Genomic DNA, 24,404 nt, shown 5'->3' on the forward strand with positions numbered 1-24,404 from the left:
GGATGTAATAAATGACGCTACTGATGCAGTGTGATGTAATAAATGATTGTAACGACACAGTATGATGCAATAAATTATGCTTATGACACAGTGTGATGTAAAATATGATATAACGATACAGTGTGATGTAATAAATGATAACGTCACAGTGTGATGTAATGAAAGATGCTAATGACACAGTGATGTAATAAATGATACTAAAGATACAGTGTGATGTAATAAATGATGCTAATGACACAGTGTGATGTAATAAATGATGCTAATGACAGTGTGCTGTAATAAATTATGATAACAATATAGTGTGATGTAATAAATGATGCTAACAACACAGTGTGGTGTAATAAACGATGCTAATGACAGTGTGATGTAATAAATGATACTAAAGATACAGTGTGATGTGATAAATGATGCTAATGACACAGTGTGATGTAATAAATGATATAACGATACAGTGTGAGGTAATAAATGATGATAATGACACAGTGTGATGTAATAGATGGTTGTAATGACATAGTGCGATGTAATAAATGATGCTAACAACACAGTGTGGTGTAATAAACGATGCTAATGACAGTGTGATGTAATAAATGATACTAAAGATACAGTGTGATGTGATAAATGATGCTAATGACACAGTGTGATGTAATAAATGATATAACGATACAGTGTGAGGTAATAAATGATGCTAATGACACAGTGTGATGTAATAAATGATGCTAATGGCACAGTGTGGTGTAATAAATGATGCTAATGACACAGTGTGATGTAATAAATGATGCTAATGACACAGTGTGATGTAATAAATGATACTAAAGATACAGTGTGATGTAATAAATGATGCTAATGACACAGTGTGATGTAATAAATGATATAACAATACAGTGTGAGGTAATAAATGATGCTAATGACACAGTGTGATGTAATAGATGATTGTAATGACATAGTGCGATGTAATAAATGATGTTAATGACACAGTGTGATGTAATAAATGTTACTGACGATACAGTGTGATGTGATAAATGATGCTAATGACACAGTGTGATGTAATAAATGACGATAACAATACAGTATGATGTAATAAATGATGCTAATGACACAGTGTGATGTAATAAATGATGCTAATGACACAGTGTGATGTAATAAATGATGCTAATGACACAGTGTGATGTAATAAATGTTACTGACGATACAGTGTGATGTAATAAATGATGCTAATGACACAGTGTGATGTAATAAATGATGCTAACGACACAGTGTGATGTAATAAATGATGCTAACGACACAGTGTGATGTAATAAATGATGCTAACGACACAGTGCGATGTAATAAATGATGCTAACGACACAGTGTGATGTAATAAATGATGCTACTGACACAGTGTGATGTAATAAATGATGCTACTGACACAATGTGATGTAATAAACGATGCTAACTACACAGTGTGATGTAATAAATGACGATAACAATACAGTATGATGTAATAAATTATGCTAATGACACAGTGTGATGTAATAAATGATGCTAATGACAGTGTGATGTAATAAATGAAATAACGACACAGTGTGATATAATAAATGATGCTATTGGCACAGTGTGATGTAATAAATGATGCTAACAACAGTGTGGTGTAATAAATGATGCTAACAACACAGTGTGATGTAATAAATGATGCTACTGACACAGTGTGATGTAATAAATGATGCTAATGACACAGTGTGATGTAATAAATGTTACTGACGATACAGTGTGATGTGATAAATGATGCTAATGACACAGTGTGATGTAATAAATGATATAACGATACAGTGTGATGTAATAAATGATGCTAATGACACAGTGTGATGTAATAAATGATGCTAACGACACAGTGTGATGTAATAAATGATGCTAACGACACAGTGTGATGTAATAAATGATGCTAACGACACAGTGCGATGTAATAAATGATGCTAACGACACAGTGTGATGTAATAAATGATGCTACTGACACAGTGTGATGTAATAAATGATGCTACTGACACAATGTGATGTAATAAACGATGCTAACTACACAGTGTGATGTAATAAATGACGATAACAATACAGTATGATGTAATAAATGATGCTAATGACACAGTGTGATGTAATAAATGATGCTAATGACAGTGTGATGTAATAAATGAAATAACGACACAGTGTGATGTAATAAATGATGCTATTGGCACAGTGTGATGTAATAAATGATGCTAACAACAGTGTGGTGTAATAAATGATGCTAACAACACAGTGTGATGTAATAAATGATGCTACTGACACAGTGTGATGTAATAAATGATGCTACTGACACAGTGTGATGTAATAAATGATGCCAATGACACAGTATGATGTAATAAATGATGCTATCGACACAGTGTGATGTAATAAATGATGCTAATGACACAGTGTGATGTAATAAATGATGCTAATGACACTGTGTGATGTAATCAATGATGCTAATGACACAGTGTGATGTAATCAATGATGCTAATGACACAGTGTGATGTAATAAATGATGCTACTGACACAGTGTGAAAAAGAGCAGTTCTACCATAATTATGATTTCCATATTTTAAAATTGTCTGCTAATTATTAAATGTCACCTATCACAAATTGTTGTCAACACATGTATGTTTCATACCAAATAAGTGGTTAAGGTGCACACTCAATATTTTTACTGTAATTAGTGTCTTAATTAGTGTCTGCTAGCATATAGATAGGGCAGTTCTGCCACAATTATGATTTCCATATTTTAAAATTGTCTGCTAATTATTAAATGTCACCTATCACAAATTATAGTCAATGCATGTATGTTTCATATAACATAAGTGGTTAAGGTGCACACTCAACATTTTTACTGTAATTAGTGTCTTAATTAGTGTCTGCTATCAAATAGATAGGGCAGTTCTACCACAATTATGATTTCCATATTTTAAAATTGTCTGCTAATTATTAAATGTCGCCTATCACAAATTGTAGTCAATACATGTATGTTTCATACCACATAGGTGATTAAGGTGCACACTCAATATTTTAACTGTAATTTGTGACTTAATTATTGTCTGCTAGCAAAAAGAGCAGTTCTACTATAATTATGATTTCCATATTTTAAAATTGTCTGCTAATTATTAAATGTCACCTATCACAAATTGTAGACAATACATGTATGTTTCATGCCACATAAGTGGTTAAGGTGCACACTCAATATTTTTACTGTAATTAGTGACTTAATTAGTGTCTGCTAGCAAATAGATAGGGCAGTTCTACCACAATTATGATTTCCATATTTTAAAATTGTCTGCTAATTATTAAATGTCACCTATCACAAATTGTAGACAATACATGTATGTTTCATGCCACATAAGTCGTTAAGGTGCACACTCAATATTTTTACTGTAATTAGTGACTTAATTAGTGTCTGCTAGCAAATAGATAGGGCAGTTCTGCCACAATTATGATTTCCATATTTTAAAATTGTCTGCTAATTATTAAATGTCACCTATCACAAATTGTAGTCAATACATGTATGTTTCATACCACATAAGTGGTTAAGGTGCACACTCAATATTTGAACTGTAATTTGTGACTTAATTAGAGTCTGCTAGCAAATAGAGCAGTTCCACCACAATTATGATTTCCATATTTTAAAATTGTCTGTTAATTATTAAATGTCACCTATCACACATTGTTGTCAATACATGTATGTTTCATACCACATAGCTGGTTAAGGTGCACACTCAATATTTTTACTGTAATTAGTGTCTTAATTAGTGTCTGCTAGCAAATAGATAGGGCAGTTCTGCCACAATTATGATTTCCATATTTTAAAATTGTCTGCTAATTATTAAATGTCACCTATCACAAATTGTTGTCAATACATGTATGTTTCATACCACATAAGTGGTTAAGGTGCACACTCAATATTTTTACTGTAATTAGTGACTTAATTAGTGTCTGCTAGCATATAGATAGGGCAGTTCTACCACAATTATGATTTCCATATTTTAAAATTGTCTGCTAATTATTAAATGTCACCTATCGCAAATTGTTGTCAACACATGTATGTTTCATACCACATAAGTGGTTAAGGTGCACACTCAATATTTTTACTGAAATTTGTGACTTAATTAGTGTCTGCTAGCAAAAAGAGCAGTTCTACCATAATTATGATTTCCATATTTTAAAATTGTCTGCTAATTATTAAATGTCACCTTTCACAAATTGTAGTCAATACATGTATGTTTCATACCACATAGGTGGTTAAGGTGCACACTCAATATTTTTACTGTAATTAGTGACTTAATTAGTGTCTGCTAGCATATAGATAGGGCAGTTCTACCACAATTATGATTTCCATATTTTAAAATTGTCTGCTAATTATTTAATGTCACCTATCACAAATTATAGACAATACATGTATGTTTCATACCACATAAGTGGTTAAGGTGCACACTCAATATTTTTACTGTAATTAGTGTCTTAATTAGTGTCTGCTAGCATATAGATAGGGCAGTTCTGCCACAATTATGATTTCCATATTTTAAAATTGTCTGCTAATTATTAAATGTCACCTATTGCAAATTGTTGTCAATACATGAATGTTTCATACCACATAGGTGGTTAAGGTGCACACTCAATATTTTAACTGTAATTTGTGACTTAATTATTGTCTGCTAGCAAAAAGAGCAGTTCCACCACAATTATGATTTCCATATTTTAAAATTGTCTGCTAATTATTAAATGTCACCTATTGCAAATTGTTGTCAATACATGTATGTTTCATACCACATGGGTGATTAAGGTGCACACTCAATATTTTAACTGTAATTTGTGACTTAATTATTGTCTGCTAGCAAAAAGAGCAGTTCCACCACAATTATGATTTCCATATTTTAAAATTGTCTGCTAATTATTAAATGTCACCTATCACAAATTGTAGACAATACATGTATGTTTCATGCCACATAAGTGGTTAAGGTGCACACTCAATATTTTTACTGTAATTAGTGACTTAATTAGTGTCTGCTAGCAAATAGATAGGGCAGTTCTACCACAATTATGATTTCCATATTTTAAAATTGTCTGCTATTTATTAAATGTCACCTATTGCAAATTGTTGTCAATACATGCATGTTTCATACCACTTAGGTGGTTAAGGTGCACACTCAATATTTTAACTGTAATTTGTGACTTAATTAGTGTCTGCTAGTAAAAAGAGCAGTTCCACCACAATTATGATTTCCATATTTTAAAATTGTCTGCTAATTATTAAATGTCACCTATCACAAGTTGTTGTCAATACATGTATGTTTCATACCACATAGGTGGTTAAGGTGCACACTCAATATTTTTACTGTAATTAGTGACTTAATTAGTGTCTGCTAGCAAATAGATAGGGCAGTTCTACCACAATTATGATTTCCATATTTTAAAATTGTCTGCTAATTATTAAATGTCACCTATCACAAATTGTTATCAACACATGTATGTTTCATACCACATAAGTGGTTAAGGTGCACACTCAATATTTTTACTGTAATTAGTGTCTTAATTAGTGTCTGCTAGCAAATAGATAGGGCAATTCTACCATAATTATGATTTCCATATTTTAAAATTGTCTGCTAATTATTAAATGTCACCTATCACAAATTGTTATCAACACATGTATGTTTCATACCACATAAGTGGTTAAGGTGCACACTCAATATTTTTACTGTAATTAGTGTCTTAATTAGTGTCTGCTAGCAAATAGATAGGGCAGTTCTACCACAATTATGATTTCCATATTTTAAAATTGTCTGCCAATTATTAACTGTCACCTATCACAAATTGTTGTCAACACATGTATGTTTCATACCACATAAGTGGTTAAGGTGCACACTCAATATTGTTACTGTAATTAGTGTCTTAATTAGTGTCTGCTAGCATATAGATAGGGCAGTTCTGCCACAATTATGATTTCCATATTTTAAAATTGTTTGCTAATTATTAAATGTCACCTATTGCAAATTGTTGTCAATACATGTATGTTTCATACCACATAGGTGGTTAAGGTACACACTCAATATTTTAACTGTAATTTGTGACTTAATTATTGTCTGCTAGCAAAAAGAGCAGTTCCACCACAATTATAATTTCCATATTTTAAATTTGTCTGCTAATTATTAAATGTCACCTATCACAAATTGTAGACAATACATGTATGTTTCATGCCACATAAGTGGTTAAGGTGCACACTCAATATTTTTACTGTAATTAGTGACTTAATTAGTGTCTGCTAGCAAATAGATAGGGCAGTTCTACCACAATTATGATTTCCATATTTTAAAATTGTCTGCTAATTATTAAATGTCACCTATCACAAATTATTGTCAACACATGTATGTTTCATACCACATAAGTGGTTAAGGTGCACACTCAATATTTTTACTGTAATTAGTGTCTTAATTAGTGTCTGCTAGCAAATAGATAGGGCAATTCTACCATAATTATGATTTCCATATTTTAAAATTGTCTGCTAATTATTAGATGTCACCTATCACAAATTGTTGTCAACACATGTATGTTTCATACCACATAAGTGGTTAAGGTGCACACTCAATATTTTTACTGTAATTAGTGACTTAATTAGTGTCTGCTTTCAAAAAGAGCAGTTCCACCACAATTATGATTTCCATATTTTAAAATTGTCTGCTAATTATTAAATGTCACCTATCACAAATTGTAGACAATACATGTATGTTTCATGCCACATAAGTGGTTAAGGTGCACACTCAATATTTTTACTGTAATTTGTGACTTAATTAGTGTCTGCTAGCAAAAAGAGCAGTTCTACCATAATTATGATTTCTATATTTTAAAAATGTCTGCTAATTATTAAATATCACCTATCACAAATTGTAATCAATACATGTATGTTTCATATCATATAAGTAGATAAGGTGGACACTCAATATTTCCCAAAAAATATTGGGAATAGTGTTTATATACACGCACATAGAGCTACACTTTCAGGGGGAGTGAGTACATTTGTTAGATTTTCTCTGTTTAAATGAATATTAGCCATTTACATTAATATATTGATGTCAAACTATGATTACGTGATGCAAAAAGATGTGACAGACTTTGATTCAAAGCATTATTATGCCTGATAGACTGTGGCTGCTAGTGTGTCTGCTAGCTTCCACTGTCTGCTGGGAGTGTCTGCTAGCTTCAGCCGAGTCCACTCAGTGCCCCTCCACACCTCAGCTAGGTTGTCTGACGGCGATTAATTAAAAATAGTATTCACAGCAAAAATGCCTGCATAAGCGTAGTACACAAAATGACCGATAATAATTACATTCCGTGACTGCAAAGTTTCAGTCAGCAAACTGGTAAATACCTACAATTGAACACCACCCTTTAAAAGTCATCAAATTTACATTACTCACTTGTCAATTACAACACACTGCGTTTCTCGTGACTTGCACAGGCTTCAGTTCATAACTTGATATCTGCCTGCATTGCATGGCTATGATGGCAAACGACTACTTTCTACACACAATATTTAGTGTGTTCACTCGTCGCTGGTTCCCTGGCAAGTGACCACCCAAAAGCCTGTCTTTCCTGTCTCGACGTACGAGCCCAGGTGGCTATTTGCTCAGCCAATCAAATTACACTAATACCCCCACCAGGTGCTATTTAACCAGGCATAAGAAATACTGCCACCAAAATGTGACAAAAATGTCTTGATAAATATAAGGATATGGATTGTAAAATATAACAATTAAATAGTGTCCAACAAAGTAATTTTAAAATGGTAACAGTCAAGTAATATTGGCACTCACGATCTTAGTTGGGGTGGACCTTTTAATGTAATAGCAAGGGCTTTTGAGTTGGTGTATTTTAATGTATTTTGTGGTCATTTGTTCATCATAAATTTTCAGAGGCAGAATTTATTCATGTGTATTACAACAATGGCTCAAATGACTCCTTACTCTCTTCCTTTTCCCTCTTTCTCTACTATTGTTACTGGTCTACCCATCTCTTGATGCAACTATGCACATTGTTGAATTTATGAATTAATCACATCTGTAATTGAGTGTTTTAAATTACTGTGTAACAAGTACACTCCCAGTTTTGTATGCCTGTAAAATCCAATGAAATCAAGCGAAATACTGCACAAATTATATAGCAAATTAGTTTTAAAGAATTCAGTGAAAATATTATAAAATAAATTAAATTAAATATAGATAATAAGTGTATTGTTGTATGTGGAAGACTTGGCTAGCCCATTCAAAGATTTAATGGTGTGAGGTATGCAGTTATTCTTCTTTCGTTTTAATTTTTATTTGTGAATGTCTGAACATGTCTCTTCTATTGCTTGAGTGTGAAAGTACATGGTTCAGTGGCTAACTCGTATTTTTCCAAATATTAAAAGGGTAAAAAAACGGCCGCGCATTAATGTCCTTTGGTTCAACCCACCATATAGTAACAGCATCGGCAATCGATTCCTGGATTCAATTGACAAATGCTTCAGAATCCCGACTGGTAATAATCTCAGGAAAATATTTAACCGTAATACCAACAAAGTCAGCTATAGCTGTAAGAACAATATAAAATATACTATCAACAGTAAAAACAAACGACAACTCGCGACTGATAGGAACACCACGACTGATAAAACGAAAGTCAACAAGCTATGCAATTGCCAGAAAAAAGCGGCATGTCCACTGGACGGGAAGTGTTTGCAGTATGGCGTCATATACCAAGCGGAAGTTACGCGATTAGAAAAACAAACTAGCGAAACGTACGTCAGACTCACTGGAAATGAAAACAAGGTACAGAAACCACACTGACTCATTTCGTAACCAGGCCTCAAGAAATGCGACAGAACTAAGTAAGCATGTTTGGTCACTCAAAGAAAAAAATATTAAGCATAGAATAACATGGACAATTCTTGCTCGCGGTAGCCCGTACAGTAGCTCCAGCAAACGATGTATTCTATGTTTGAAGAAAAAAATTATCATAATTTTTAGACCTCACAACTCCACACTAAACAAAAGTAATGAACTCGTATCATCATGCCGACACAGATTATTATGTAACACTTAAACCTGTACGTTTTTTAATATGTTAATTTGCGTTTATAATGTATGCTCGTTGGTGCAATGAATTATTAAACATAAAGATCCTGATGAGTAAGGTACTTGCACTTTACGAAACAGTGCTGTTGAGTTTCAATATTCATGTAGTTGTGTATTAATTCCTCTATTACCGTATATATATATATATATATATATATATATATATATATATATATATATATATATATATATATATATATATATATATATATATATATATATATATATATATATATATATATATATATATATAGTTTAATTAATTCGGAATTATATTCTAAATTTCAACTCATCGCGTTAATGTCAGTGAAACCATCAGTATAGTATAAATAATGATTCGGGGGTAACCATCCATTGAAATTGAGGATAGAATGTCAATTCAGTATGTCCCATTGACAGATACGTTTCATTCTTTCACGTCACGTATGAATACATATGCATTTCGTTGAAAAAAACACTCATTGTACTAAACCTAAACATGCAATTCTAGAAACACTAATGCAAATTAAATGAAATCAACTTCATTCTGTGATGCCACTGGTTACAATAATTTCGATTGAAGCGTGCATAGAATTCGCAAGATTGTAAACTTTTCCATCGAATATAATCCAATTTATATATCAAAGATGCATAGAAGTATCTTATAAAACCTTTATATTATATATATCTATATAGTTGACAGTCAATGTTAGTTGACTAACATGTTATGTTATGTTATGTTATATAGTTGACAGTCAACGTTAGCTGTGATATTTACAAATATGAATAACATGTATTCCATTGCATATGCTCACCTGAATCATTTCTATGCCGTTATGCAGGTAGCACAAATATATGCGTTAATATACAGTTCGCCAATCATGCATCCAGTTTTTCGAAATATTATTAAAGACTATTTCAAATTAGTAGATTCATAAACATTCGTAGTTAGTCGGGTGTTAGTGTTAGGTCTCCTAGTGCTATAACTTCAACAGTTTTTTTATTATAAAATTGTCGAATAGATCGTCAATGTCACATCCTAGAATTGCATATTTATTGCAGCTACAAATAACAGACAACACATACAATAATCGTACAATGACGGAAATGGAAAGTAGGAATTGCGAACTCGTGAAAACGTGAACATGAGAAATCACAATAAAAAGTAATCACACATTTAAAAATAAAAATAAAAAAATATTCAAACATGTCTAATCTCAGATTCGGTATAATTAATATGGGAAAGATATTCATCTAAGTGAATTATTACAATGTGTCTTTGCATGTAATTAGACCTTAGAATCCAATGTACATTTCATATCAACTTGATTTAAAAATCGCACACAGAATCTGTCCCTTGCTTTCTGATATGAAACAAATAAGTACCCGAAATAAACATAAGTAATTAATACAGGACAATCATATATTCAACGACCATATGCTATTCTCTTCAACACTCATACAACTACTTTGACGTCACACCTGCAATTGAATAAAAGTACACATATAATTATTGACTTTAACAGAAAAACTTACTTGAATGTTAAGACAGTCATTTATCTCAAGAGTTGGTGACCATCTACATTAATAGAATGCCGGTGTGATATATGAATGATTTAAATACATCTATATATAAATATATGGTGCCGCTGTACAAAGCCATTAATATTGATGCTGGTTTGCTGAACGGTTAAGAAAAATTCAATCACAAGAAACTTTGTGTCATTTGAATATTTCGTTTTGTTCCAGCAACAGTTTTCAGATAATTATTTATTTGTTGTAAGCTATTATTCAGGCTCAATACAAAATTGAAAATAAATATTATTTATTTATATGATTTTTAAAGATTAATATATTACTTAGATATGTGTTGTTTCATACTATCAACAATGTAACGCATGTATGTGACATGATATGATTACTTACTACATATATCTGCTGGAGACAATGTTGCACTCCCGGTGACATCAAGACTATCAGACTTCCATGAAAATACATTCCCTTCAATCTGGCAATAGCAGTCTTGAGCAGAATGTAGAATCTCAGCATCATCTAATACCCTGTCCCACATATTAAAATACGCCAGTTCTCCCTTCCATGCTTGTGCTGGATTAAATCCACCTCCTACAGTGTCCTGTTCCTGACCCAGTATCATAACACCACCGGATCTTATGGTTAAACCTGTTCTGAAATTGATACCATCAGCAACCGCCACACCATTGTCATACATGCGCCACATTCCATCGACGGAATTCCATACAACACACACGTGGTGCCATATACCATCATTGACACTGACACCAGTAGGACCACTAATTAAACCTCTTACGGAAAGTGTTAAAGATTGTGGTACGTCAAGTAAAAATTCATTGTCGCCTCCTTGAATATTATAAGAAATTGCTGTACCCCCGGATACTTCGTCTGTTTTCATCCATATACAGGCAGAAACTGCTACCATCGTTGGTATTGCTACCATGACGTCTACTCGTGAATTTTCATCGACTTCTACTTTATCACATGGGGGCGGTGGAGCTGCATATACATTAATATATACATATAATATCTATTACTCTTCCCGTATGCCAATGTGTAGAACAACATACCGATAGCTTACCAACTACACTATTTCATTGTGTTAACACTACTTTAAATAACGTAACGCAATATATTAAAACTAATCTATTTTCTGACTGGATGATGGATACAAGATTAATTATTGTGAGGACTCGTTCAGTTGTGTTGGTACTTCAGTTGAAATGGGGCACTCCTGAATATACCTGATATACGCAAATAAGGGAAACACGATACGCGGCAATATTTGTGAACTGATTGGTTCGCCAGGTTTGCGTTCACTATTTGACTATCTTTTCTGAAAGAAAACTGGGATTTTGTAGCGATTTCGCGCGATTTCTAGTGGCGCTTGCCTTGCGTTTTGCCAGCGCGCCCAACTACGTGCTTTGAGACATTCGGTCTGCGATCGCGCAGTTTGTCAACCTAAATCAAATTGAGAGTCGTGGACTTTGCCTTGTAACGACTCCGTTTTGATTTTGCTACGTAATTTGTGTGTTTTGACAGTATATCGACAAATTATGTACAGTGTTGAAGGAAAACGGTGTTGACGTAAAACTATACATGCATTCAGCTCTACTAGCGTGACCTGGAAGATTGCCATGATTGAGTGCCACAATTTCTGTTTTAAGATTTATTCGGTTTAACAATACAAATTTACACCTCAAAAGCGGTGGACGTACAATTTTAGAAACCCTCAGAGCCCATTGTCAACCTCGGCTTCGCCTCAGTTGACAATGAGCTCTTCGCAATATATGGCAGGATTTACCTGTTATGGTAACTTGGTCAGCAGTAGTTTGATAGTCGATTTCAGACATTGTAGTTTCCGACAACGTGGATCTAACTTCTAAACTTGCCTTATCTGCTTAATATAAAATAAAAACAATTCAAAAGTCAATACACTTGTAATGAATGTTCTTATTGTGTACCCATAGGTGATTCCCGTCAATATGTATGAGTTCACTAGTATCATGCAAATTAACACAACCCTTCTCACCTTGAATATTTGTTGTTTCCTCACCAGTCGTGGGCTGTGTAGTGTTTTGGAATACCGTTTTGTTGTTTGTATCTTCAAATCCTGAATATATTAACACACATTAAGTCATGTAAACCCATTATATTTATTCTCCATACTTCAATAACGTAATACTTGTTTGTTGATTGTAAAAAGAACATCTTTGTTCACGACACAATGACTACGAGATCAAACTAGACATTTGTGAGCGTTAATTTCCATATTCATTTGTACTTTAAATAATTATGATAATTATCACAAACAACTATTCAATTCAATAGCACGTTAACATATTCTACCGTCTTTATCCAAATGTAATTTACGTACCGTCTTGTGTGACTGAGCTTACAATTGTCCCAGTAATCACCCCCGCTGAGGCTAGTGCAGTTGTTATAGCCAGGATACCAATCAATGGTAAAAATCTTTTAACTCTTCCATTCTGCTAAGAATAAATTTGACAAAAATTCCGACAGAATATTCCAATGTTCATTATAATTAATTATCATCAACTTATCTGATCTAGTTGTCTCATATGGAGATTCATAGACTGATCATAAGCAGGGATTATCTACGTTCCTCGCAAAGACGTCGGCATAGACCTTTTACTGAGTGATTTACATGTGCCGTGTTGTTGGAATAATACCAGTATGCTTTCTCATATGAGTCAACGGGGAATACATGGATATTAATTGACCGTAAAGATACAATTCTTAGAAGGAATGCTGAAAATACCATTTTTGAATTACATATTCGAACATGCAAATGTAGAGCATATTCAAATATTTAATGGCCAATGTTCAAATACATTATATTAACATAAATTATAGTTGCCTTTGAAGATAGAATACCACTTTGTATGAAAAGGCAATGGCAAAAATATATACTTAGTACTACGCCATACCAAGTTTTAAAGAATTTACTGACATATATTATAAATAGTAGTTGACGTTTTATTCATCCCATGTATTCGAATCTTAATCAGTCGATATCTTTGTCACAGTGTTTGAGCAAAATCAATTGAGTTTGTAATGTTCAACTCCTAATGACAATCAACCATTACTATTCCAGTGCAAATATTTAATTAACAAGAAAACGACACCGATAGAATTACATTAATGACTAGCGAATTGTGCAACATGTTTAGGATTACATTCAACAATTGAAATCGGAGTCAACAAGCATGCTGACATACTAAGTCAAAATAAGAAGAGTGCACAACGTTGATTTATTTAAGTCAAGCAATAATAACTATTATATTATTTTCCGGTGAACAAGCAACATCTTGAATGGGCTTACACCAGTGTTGTAGTATTCACGAACATACTACTCATCTCAATACAAACATGAAACATGAATGTCTTAATAGAATAGAAAATCTGCATTTTTATAAACACGTTAAAACGTTTTCTCAATTCAGAATTGAAAACAATTACAACATTCGAAGACAAAACTATGCTATCCATTGCAATAACGCACCTAACCAGATAACGTTGAGAAGGTTCATTTCAACAATTCTGGAAATTGACCCACACAAATTCTGTATCAAGAAACAGTATAACACCAGTGGCGCGACCACCTCGTGTGGCGTAAATACAGACTTTTTTTAAAAACTATCACTCTTCTTTCATGAGTAAAACTGGTTTACAAATATAAAACTATCTTTGATTTGAAATCAAGCAAAACAAATAATTCATCAAATTACAATTTAAAATTAATCACAATCATTATGTTACCGTGAAGCGTGATATTAGTCGAGGTTAACCTCTTGACTAAACTCATAACTAAACCATCGAGTGCTCGGTCATTTAAAATATGATTATAATGAACTAAATCCGAGCCCTACTATTTTCTAATGCTAGTTGACAAAAGACAAAATCAAGGTGAAAAAAATTCACATGTGATATATTCTGGGTCACATAAACAACTACATGATCGACCGTTTTTGTTTAGCCAATCATATTACCTTATTTGGTATTTTTTAAGGAACATCGCCAATGAATATGACAATCGTCTTTTACATTAACAGTCATTCCTCCTACATTAGTTTTTAAGTCCTTGGGTAACTTTTGCAATGTGAGTAGTACGTGGTTATGGAATAACAGCTTGAAAACAAATGGAGCTAATTACAAAAACAGCTGGTAAGGGTTATTTCAAAACCATTTATTACCACCAAATATTTGTCTTGGCGTTGCTATTTTGCTGTGTTTTTGAACAGCTCTAGGTAATTATCATGTAAACTATGATTTTAGGCAGAAAGAGTTACGTGTAGAATAACTAAACGCTTCATATCACAGCTTAGTTTTATGGAAACGAGTCTTGTCTACATATAGAAAGTCGGTAAACATGGTGAAACGCCCCTGTACATGATTTTATCCTTCGGTTGATTTGGATAGTTCTTATAAATCTTGTCTTTGTTTTAGTGTTCACCAAATTTAAATAATTTGTTGTTGTTGCAATAGTTTGTTAACTTATTTTACTAAATTATTTTATTGGCACGAATTTGACAGCAAGCCATTGTAAACAATTGCACTCACGGTGAACCAGTGACAAACAGCAGAAACTGGGCAGAAAACCACCAGTATAATTGATGAGGTCACCTCACCATCTAGTAGTGTATATACCTTAGAGTAGTTTTCCAATATTTCTAATATATTCAACTTTTGGTAGTGCTTCGAATTTTCAACAGTATGTGTTGGACACTGTCTATATAACGAAAACAACTTGCAACGATCTTATTGGCTTGTAACGGCGTCATGACTAGTAGCGATGAAGACAACTGGCTCTGTGGGTTATGCGTATATTAATTGCATTTGTGTACCTCATGAAGTCGTTTATTATTGTATTATTGTTCTCGCAATCAGAACCTAGCTAGAGCGTCGACCGATTACATGTGATGGTAAGTGTACATTTCACAACTGGTCATAACTGCAACCACTAGAATTCCTATCCATATTTCCCACATTTGTTTACGGATAATTACACGGCAGCCATTTGGGATCAAATTAGGGGCTCGGGGACATTTTGCTGAGCTGTGGCAGCCTAACAAGTCTGGTATAATATTAGTACCATGTTCGTTTTACAGCTAAAATTGATTCAGTACTGAACCGTATTTGAAGACGTTTCACTGACAACACTCGTATTTAGCGCTTATGCAATCAACACATCATTGCGATATGTAGATATGTAATTACGCATGCCTCAAATACTAGTAGATTTATGATTCATTGTCATAAAATGTCAACTATACTCACTTTTTTACCATCCTCAACTGTTGGTGCAATTCTGTTAGGCATGTTAGCGTGTCTGTTTCTTCCGAATTGCAACGGCGAAATACTCTGTCCTTAATATCGGTTATAGTGATATGTATCACGATATACATTATTCATTATTAGACATAAACATATGTAAAACTGTACAGCTTTACATAGCGTTGTCATGAGTATGCACCAACACAGTGCAGGTTGATAATAACCTGTGGCATGTCTTATTTTCAATAATAACGTTCTTTCACTCAGCAAATACCAGATTGGAATTTTATGAATGACGTTTAATCACATATTATAGTATTACAACGGCACATGCGTACGTATACGAACGTGTTATATGTAGCGCTTATATATTTCCTTGAGGACATGAGCTCTTAAAATTACAGAGACTTTTCACAAAACAATATTTGTGAAAGCTCACCCCTAGGTTCCAGGGTGCGCATGTATTGTCACTCGTTGAGTCGCATTTCTTGTCGCCGTATATATATAAATCATACTAGTTTTCTACAGGTACAAGAAAACTCAAAGATAAGAATTTTTATCATCGGAGGACCTTGTATTGATATAAAGATAAACGACGCGCGTAAAACCATCGAATAAGCATATATATATATACCAGTATTCATTTTGGGTTGAAAATGTAAGAATCAACATCAGAAACAGGGAATGTTGTAGAATGACATATTCTGTTTATATTACGAGAGAGTTGTTAATTTAATGGTGTTTTTTTCAGTCAGCATGAATAATAACATATGTGTGAACTGTTTTTAATAACTGCTGGAATAACGTGCAACCAATACTGTATGAATGATAGACATCTACCTAATAAACACAAATTTGACAATGTTACAACTTTTTATCCACTGGAGCCAATGTGAGACTGGTTACATTGATTAAGTTGTTTTTGTGGTCCGTTGTCAAGAATAACTTTTTTATACGTTCACACATACCAAAACCTTGTGTCACTTTATATGTACGATCACAGCTTTTTATCTCACAAAATAGTTTATGAAAACACGGATGCGCTCGTTCGGACGACGATTGACGCGCGACCAGGCGTGGGAAAACAAATATAGTTGACCCAGCTGCGTCAGCAAGTATTATACTATGATTTGAGTTCACGTTTTACACATGGTTTAGTTTTATAACGAAACAGAAAAGACGTAGTCATTAGTAAAGCGATTGAAGCCCGTATCAAAACATATTGTTTGCTACTGAGCCGAATTTTCGTCGTGCCAGCGCTAGTCTGGTTAAGGTAGAGATGCAGGTTCGTGGGCACTTGGAAGTGATTTTTTTTTTTTATTTTATTATCCAAACAGTCTAGGCTATAGACTGTTAAAATTTTGTAGAATTGTGAATAGTGGAACATACTCAAAACACGATTTTAAAATATAGATAAAAGGTGCAAACATTATCTCTTTTGAATGCTTAGCAAGATTTAGCAAGGCTGTACATAAATAATAATAAAGAAACATGGTGAAAAAAGAAATGACGGGATCTCCATATTATGCACTATATTTAACTTTTAACAAAACGATAATACATTTAAATTTGGGACTGTTACAGCCATTTTAATTATGAGCATTAGCAAACTTCTCATTGAGTGAATTGTTATGCAAATTAGCAATTATCTCAGCTTCTTTTTAGTGCACATCCCAGAACTTTAAAAAAAATAGCTCCTAGACGCTTTGACCTTTTGTTTTGAAATTTTCACAAATGATTGACAATGTGTTTATCTTCAAAACGCCGTCGGAGCATTGTTTTTGGTTGAACAGTGTTACAACAATCGTACAGACAACTAGCCTGTGTATTAATTTATGCATAAAATTAAATTGGTGAAATTTGAGCTGCTGCCCTGCAAAATTGACAACTGGTAGACAGTTTTCAAGACGGCACTTTCTTCATAGTAAAGAGATGTACCCATAAACCAATTTTGACAGGAAACAGAAGCATGGTTTAGAAGCTAATTTTTTTTAAATCACTTTTGACCAAAAAAGCACATTTTTGTGCATATTTCAAACTACAGTGTCCATACAAAAAATTACTAACAAAATTTTAAAATTCATACAATAAGCTTTCCGAAAATATATAGTTTTGTGGAAAAGGGAGGTCATCTTGGTTTCCTAATTAACTAATTAAAATATCTGTCAAGTAAACTGCATCTCTATCTTAATTTGATTAACATGTTGCTTACGTGGTCCAGTCACATTAATTACATTAACATACGTGCATGAATACCAAACTCATATGTTCTTTAGATATTCCGCCGCGGCTTTTTATCGCACTCAATAGTATATGAGAAGTATTATACTATGTATTATACTATGATTTGAGTTCACGTTTTACACATGGTTTAGTATTATAACGAAACAGAAGGAGGTGGTGCGCATGCGCGAGTGAACGAGTTACCGAAGCCGATCGGCTCCACAAGAATTGAAAAATTATACAGGAATATCTCTCCAACATCAAAGTTTGAATGCAGTATGGCGAGTAACAAGTCTAACAACAAAGGGAAAGAGAGAAAACTCGACCAGATGATACAAGTAACGGGGAGAACAACGAGAAAAAACCCACCGGACCGGGAAAAAGATAAAGATGGCGGACAGACAGGCGACATTGAGGGGATGTTGGACCTACCCACCGATCAAAAAGTAACGATTATTTTGAAGAAGATATTCGAAATTAAATCAGAGGTAGAAAAGATAAAGCCATTAGCTCGGAAGATTGAAGAAATAGAAGGGAAAGTTTCAGAAATCGAGAAATCAGTTGAAAACGCGCACGAGAAAATAGAAGAAGGGATGAAAGACGCCGCTATGAAAACAGAAGTGATGGAACTAAGACAACAACTGAAGGAAACTGAAATAGAAATAAAGAAGATGAAATGGAAACAAGATGATCAGGAAAATCGAGGAAGAAGAATCAACATAAACTTCAGAATTATACCAGAAGGAGCGGAAAAAGGAAGCAACGGAAGTGTGGACTTTATACGTAAATTTATGGTGGAGCACATGGGAACTGAAGAGGCGGCAAATGTAGCAATACAGAGGGCGCACAGAGACCCGCCATTTTTGGATGCAACTAGAAGAAACGTAGCAAGAAACCGACCCATAAAGGTAGCCTATGGCGGCACCACGAAAATTGCGAAACCACCCATACAAGGGAAATCACATTTTTGTTGCGGATGATGTGAGCGCTGTGTACAAGCGGAACGTATGCGGCTGGTTGAGTACAAAAAGTTATTCAAAGCTAAAAATCCTGATAAAACCTGCTTCATAGCATGGAGGATCCCAGCCACATTAATGGTCGAAGACGCCCAAGGAAAGCTTCAACCTATTACAGTCAAAGACATTTAAGTAAAGGCACTCTTTTTCCATATGTATATACCGGTAATTAACGGTACAGAACTTGAGACTGCCCAGTCGAGGAGACTCTAAACTAAACAAATCGAAAGCAAATTGTTTGTGGAGTTGGTTGGCACCTGATTGTGACTCCCCCTTATCCTGTCTGTGCATTGGGTATTAGTATGTCAAGACGTGCCTTCCTGTTTGTTATTTCAATATTCATTTTGTGTTTTTATTACTCCTTATTTAATTTTGTTGTGGTTATAAAATGGGCAAAGGGTAAACAGATGGTGGGACACTGCAAACGAGGTGTAATGTACAATATACATGTTACTATATGGAAATTAATGTACTAACATTTAATGCTAGGGGATTGCGAGAGTATAACAAAAGGAAAAAAATGTCTATTTGGTTAAACAGGAAAAAAGCTAATCTGATTTTCCTACAAGAAACACATAGTGTACCGAGGGACGAAATGTTTTGGTCCATGCAATTTAAAGGGCAATGCTGGTTTGCCCATGGAACAGGGTCCAGCAGGGGTGTTATGTTGATAGCCAGGAATCTAAATTTATCTATTAAGAAATGCGTACATGACCCAAATGGAAGGTATGTTCTACTCCATGCCGTGATTGATGAAAAACCTTACATAATTTTAAATACTTATGCGCCAAACCAAGAAATAGATCACAGTAAATTTATATCAGAAATTCGGCACTTGCTACTAGACAACTTATTTGAACCTGAAAGTGCAATTATCTGGGAAGGTGATTTAAACTGTGTCCTTGATATTAGGTGGGATAGAGATGGAGGGAATCCTAAAAGTTGGAACAAATCTATTGATATCATAAATGACATTATGGAACATTTTAACATGGTAGACATTTGGAGGTTATATAATCCAAACCGAAACAAAATTCACATGGCGAAGAAGGAAGCCATATGTTATACAGAGTAGACTCGATTATATTTTAATTGGGGATAATCTACAAAATGATGTGGATAAAATAGAAATAATTCCAGGTATTCAGTCAGACCACTCCGCAGTCCAACTTAAATTAAAATTTACACAAACTAGACGCGGTCCGTCCCATTGGAAATTTAATGCGAGTCTCACACAGGATGAAGTGTATGTGAATAGTATAAATAAAAAAATTAGGAATTGGATAGAAGATATAAAAGGAAAAAATCCAGGCCTCATCTGGGACTATGTTAAATTTAAAATAAGAGAGTTTTCAATTAAATACAGTAAGAAACAAGCTAAAAATCGTAAAGAGAAGACAAAAGAATACGACAACAAAGTTAAAAGTCTTGAAGAAAAATGCTCAGAGGCGCCGAATGAAATAAATTTGAATGAACTAGAGGAAGCCAAAACGGAGTTGGATAAAGAATACAACTACATCACAGAGGGGCAAATTATACGATCAAGGACTAACTGGTTTGAAAAGGGGGGGGGAAATAATAAGTATTTTCTTAATTTAATAAAAATAAACACAAGCAAATCATCAATTAAAAAAATTGAGAAAAATGATATAATTATAGAAAATCAAAAGGATATCCACTGTGAAATTAAAACTTTTTATAAAAACCTTTACAAAGAAAAAAAGTTAACAAACCAAATGTTAAATGATTTCCTAAATGACAAGGTGCCTAAGCTGAATGAAAGGTCCAAAGCACATTGCGAGGGCTTGTTCTCTAGAGAGGAAATTCATACAATCTTAAATACACTGCCGAAAAATAAAAGTCCGGGTAACGATGGTCTGACATCGGATTTCTATAAAACCTTCTTGCCTTCTGTTGGTCAATTGGTGGTCGATTCACTCAATTTTGCGTTTGAAAAGGGACAATTCTCACCTTCGCAACGACAGGGAATAATAACTTTAATAGAAAAACCAGGAAGGGACCATCGGCTCCTTAAAAACTGGCGCCCAATAACTTTATTAAATGTAGACATGAAATTAGCTTCCAAGTGCTTAGCAAAGCGAATTGAAAAGGTATTACCGGAAATAATAGGCCCAACACAAGTTGCGTTTGTAAAAAACTGCAAAGTAGGTGAATACATTTGGCTAATTGATGAAATCTATAACTATACAGAGGAGCAGAATTTGCCAGCCATATTAATGGCAGTGGACTTTGAAAAAGCCTTTGACATGGTTAACTGGAGTTTTTTACTGAAAGTCTTGCACAATTTTGGCTTTGGAGAAAGTTTTATAAAATGGGTAAAAACAATGTACACCAATGTTGAAAGTAGCGTAATAAATAATGGCTACGGCACAGGTTACTTCTCAGTCCAAAGAGGTGTACGGCAGGGGGACACACTGTCACCAGCCCTCTTTATCTTGGTACTGGAAACCCTGCTCATCAGTATACGGGGTAACAGAAATATTGCTGGCATCACCATAGCAGGAAAGGAGGTCAAAGAATCTGCATTCGCGGATGACATGGCGTGTTTTCTATCCAATAGTGAATCAGTTGACAATTTAATGCAGGTGTTGAAAAAGTTCCATGATTGTAGTGGGTTAAAAATTAACATGAATAAAACTGAGGCAGTCTGGTTGGGAAAATGGAAAAACAAAAATGAGGAAAAGTTTGGGGTCAAATGGCCCACCTCGCCTATCAAAATTGTGGGAGTATATTTTTCGTACGACAAAGAAGAAATGCAAAAAATAAACATTGAAAAAACATAATTTGAGGAAAGTTTTAAATCAGTGGAAAAGCAGAAAACTTTCAATATTTGGAAAAACTCAAATTATCAAAACGTTTGGATTATCCCAGTTTACTTATATTCTGGTAAATACGTATGTTAAAAATAGTGTCTTAAAAGAGGTGCACAAAATTGTATATAATTTCATATGGGAAGGAGTTGATCGTATTGCAAGGAAAACCATGATAAGCGGGGTGGGCAAAGGGGGTATAGGAATGGTAGACTTGTATGTAACAAAGAAAATACAAAGAATATTATTGCTAAAACATACAATAAGCAAGGAGACAGATCACCCCTGGAAATATTTTGTGAAAGAGAAATTAAACAAACTAGGGGGAGATATGCTATTAAGGTAGAGATGCAGTTTACCTGACAGGTATTTTAATTAGTTAATTAGGAAACCAAGATGACTTCCCTCGCCCACAAAACTATATATTTTCGGAAAGCTTATTGTATGAATTTAAAAATTTTGTTAGTATTTTTTTTTCATGGACACTGTAGTTTGAAATATGCACAAAAATGTGCTTTTTTGGTCAAAAGTGATTTAAAAAAAAATAGCTTCTAAAACATGCTTCTGTTTCCTGTCAAAATTGGTTTACGGGTACATCTGTTTACTATGAAGAAAGTGGCGTCTTGAAAACTGTCTACCAGTTGTCAATTTTGCAGGGCAGCAGCTCAAACTTCACTGCTTCAAGTTTATGCATAAATTAACACCCAGGCTAGTTGTCTGTACGATTGTTGTAACACTGTTCAACCAAAAACAATGCCCCGACGGCGTTTTGAAGATAAACACATTGTCAACCATTTGTGAAAATTTCAAAACAAAAGGTCAAAGCGTCTAGGAGCTATTTTTTTTTAAATTCTGGGATGTGCACTAAAAAGAAGCGGAGATAATTGCTAATTTGCATAACAATTCATTCAGTAAGAAGTTTGCTAATGCTCATAATTAAAATGGCTGTAAGAGTTCCAAATTTAAATGTTTTTTCATTTTGTAAAAAGTTAAATATAGTGCATAATATGGAGATCCCGTCATTTCTTTATTTCACCATGTTTCTTTTTTATTATTTATGTACAGCCTTGCTAAATCTTGCTAAGCATTCAAAAGAGAGAATGTTTGCATCTGTTACCTATATTTTAAAATCGTCTGTTGAGTATGTTCCACTATTCACAATTCTACAAAATTTTAACAGTCTATAGCCAAGACTGTTTGGATAATGAAAAGCAAAAAAAAAAAAATTCACTCCCAAGTGCCCACGAACCTGCATCTCTACTTTAAAATGTAACTATTCCACCAGACTGCTTCCAGTGAAATTTTCGTCATTCGTGACAGATTGTTTAAATACATGGGCAGAAAACAAAGGTATGCAAGACAACATGAATCAGGTTCTCTGGAACAACAAATTAATTTTGATAGGGGGAAAATCAATATTTTACCAAAACATGTATGATTCAGGAATTAGATTTATTTCGGATTTGTATATTGATGGTATACTGGAACCATGGAATGAATACAAAGAGAAGGGCCTATCGCTTATTGATAAACTAAAATGGATTGGGATATGTATGCAATACTGTTCCGGAGGAACTGAAACATTGTCAAGTACTAGAAAATAGGGAAACAACTATCATTATAAAAAACAAGCAAATTTTGTTGGAAGACTTGACCAAAAATATGCTTAAAACAGAATTCATCAGCAAAATCTTTGTGAAACCAATAAGTGAATGCTCTTTAGAGAGAAAACATAATCTGGAAATTGAATGGAAGAAAATGTATAAAATGATTACAAGGTTATCAATTGATACAAAATCATTTCATTTTAAGTTATTACATAATATACAGTATACAAATGACCATTGACACAAAGTAAATCCAGAACGCTTCCCTGAATACCAATATACTTTCTGTAACGAATATAGTGAAACATATGAACACCTTTTTATGACATGTAAATTTACTGAATCCCTCTGGCATGATGTTATCAAGGAACTGGGAAGACCTCTCAAAATTACAGAGGTACCTGCTAAACTTTGTGTGATACTAGGGGACCCGGAGTACGATTGGCCGGTGAACTTTGTTTGCTCACTGATCAGAAACCACATATACTACTCAAAATGGAAGAAACAGAAACCTAACTATGCAAATTTTAGTAATTTACTTAAACATCATTTTCAAATTGAGAGTGCGATCGCCAAACAAAAAGAGAAAGAAACGTCACACAAAAAGAAGTGGTCTTCTCTGATACCATATTTAAAGTAACATCTTCATATGGATTACCTGAAGTGTCTTTTAAATGTGTATTCATGAAATGCATTACATGTAGTGTCAGTCCAAAAAAAAAAAAAAAATAAGTTACAAAAAAAAAAAAAAACGAAACAGAAAAGACGTAGTTAGTA

The 24,404-nt window shown here is 33.7% G+C and overlaps 1 protein-coding gene across 2 annotated transcripts; it reads right to left on the bottom strand.

The window, feature by feature from the left end:
* Positions 1-10,151: 10,151 nt before the first annotated feature.
* LOC102807425 (neuronal pentraxin-2-like) lies at positions 10,152-16,056 on the bottom strand. 2 transcript variants are annotated; one of them, XM_085505372.1, is made up of 6 exons: positions 15,954-16,056; positions 13,030-13,141; positions 12,685-12,765; positions 12,457-12,549; positions 11,046-11,651; positions 10,152-10,601 (listed from the first exon to the last, which is right to left on the bottom strand). In XM_085505372.1, exons 1-6 carry the CDS (start codon positions 15,993-15,995, stop codon positions 10,585-10,587), a joined length of 951 nt encoding a protein of 316 aa, XP_085361498.1. In that variant the 5' UTR covers positions 15,996-16,056; the 3' UTR covers positions 10,152-10,584. The 2 variants fall into 2 exon arrangements, with proteins under 2 accessions (XP_085361498.1, XP_085361497.1); XM_085505371.1 differs by having other exon boundaries at positions 13,030-13,144.
* Between the last annotated feature and the right edge of the window lie 8,348 nt (positions 16,057-24,404).

The sequence above is a fragment of the Saccoglossus kowalevskii genome, chromosome 11, assembly GCF_978046115.1.
Source record: "Saccoglossus kowalevskii chromosome 11, keSacKowa6.1, whole genome shotgun sequence".
In the NCBI taxonomy this organism is placed as follows: Eukaryota; Metazoa; Hemichordata; class Enteropneusta; family Harrimaniidae; genus Saccoglossus; species Saccoglossus kowalevskii.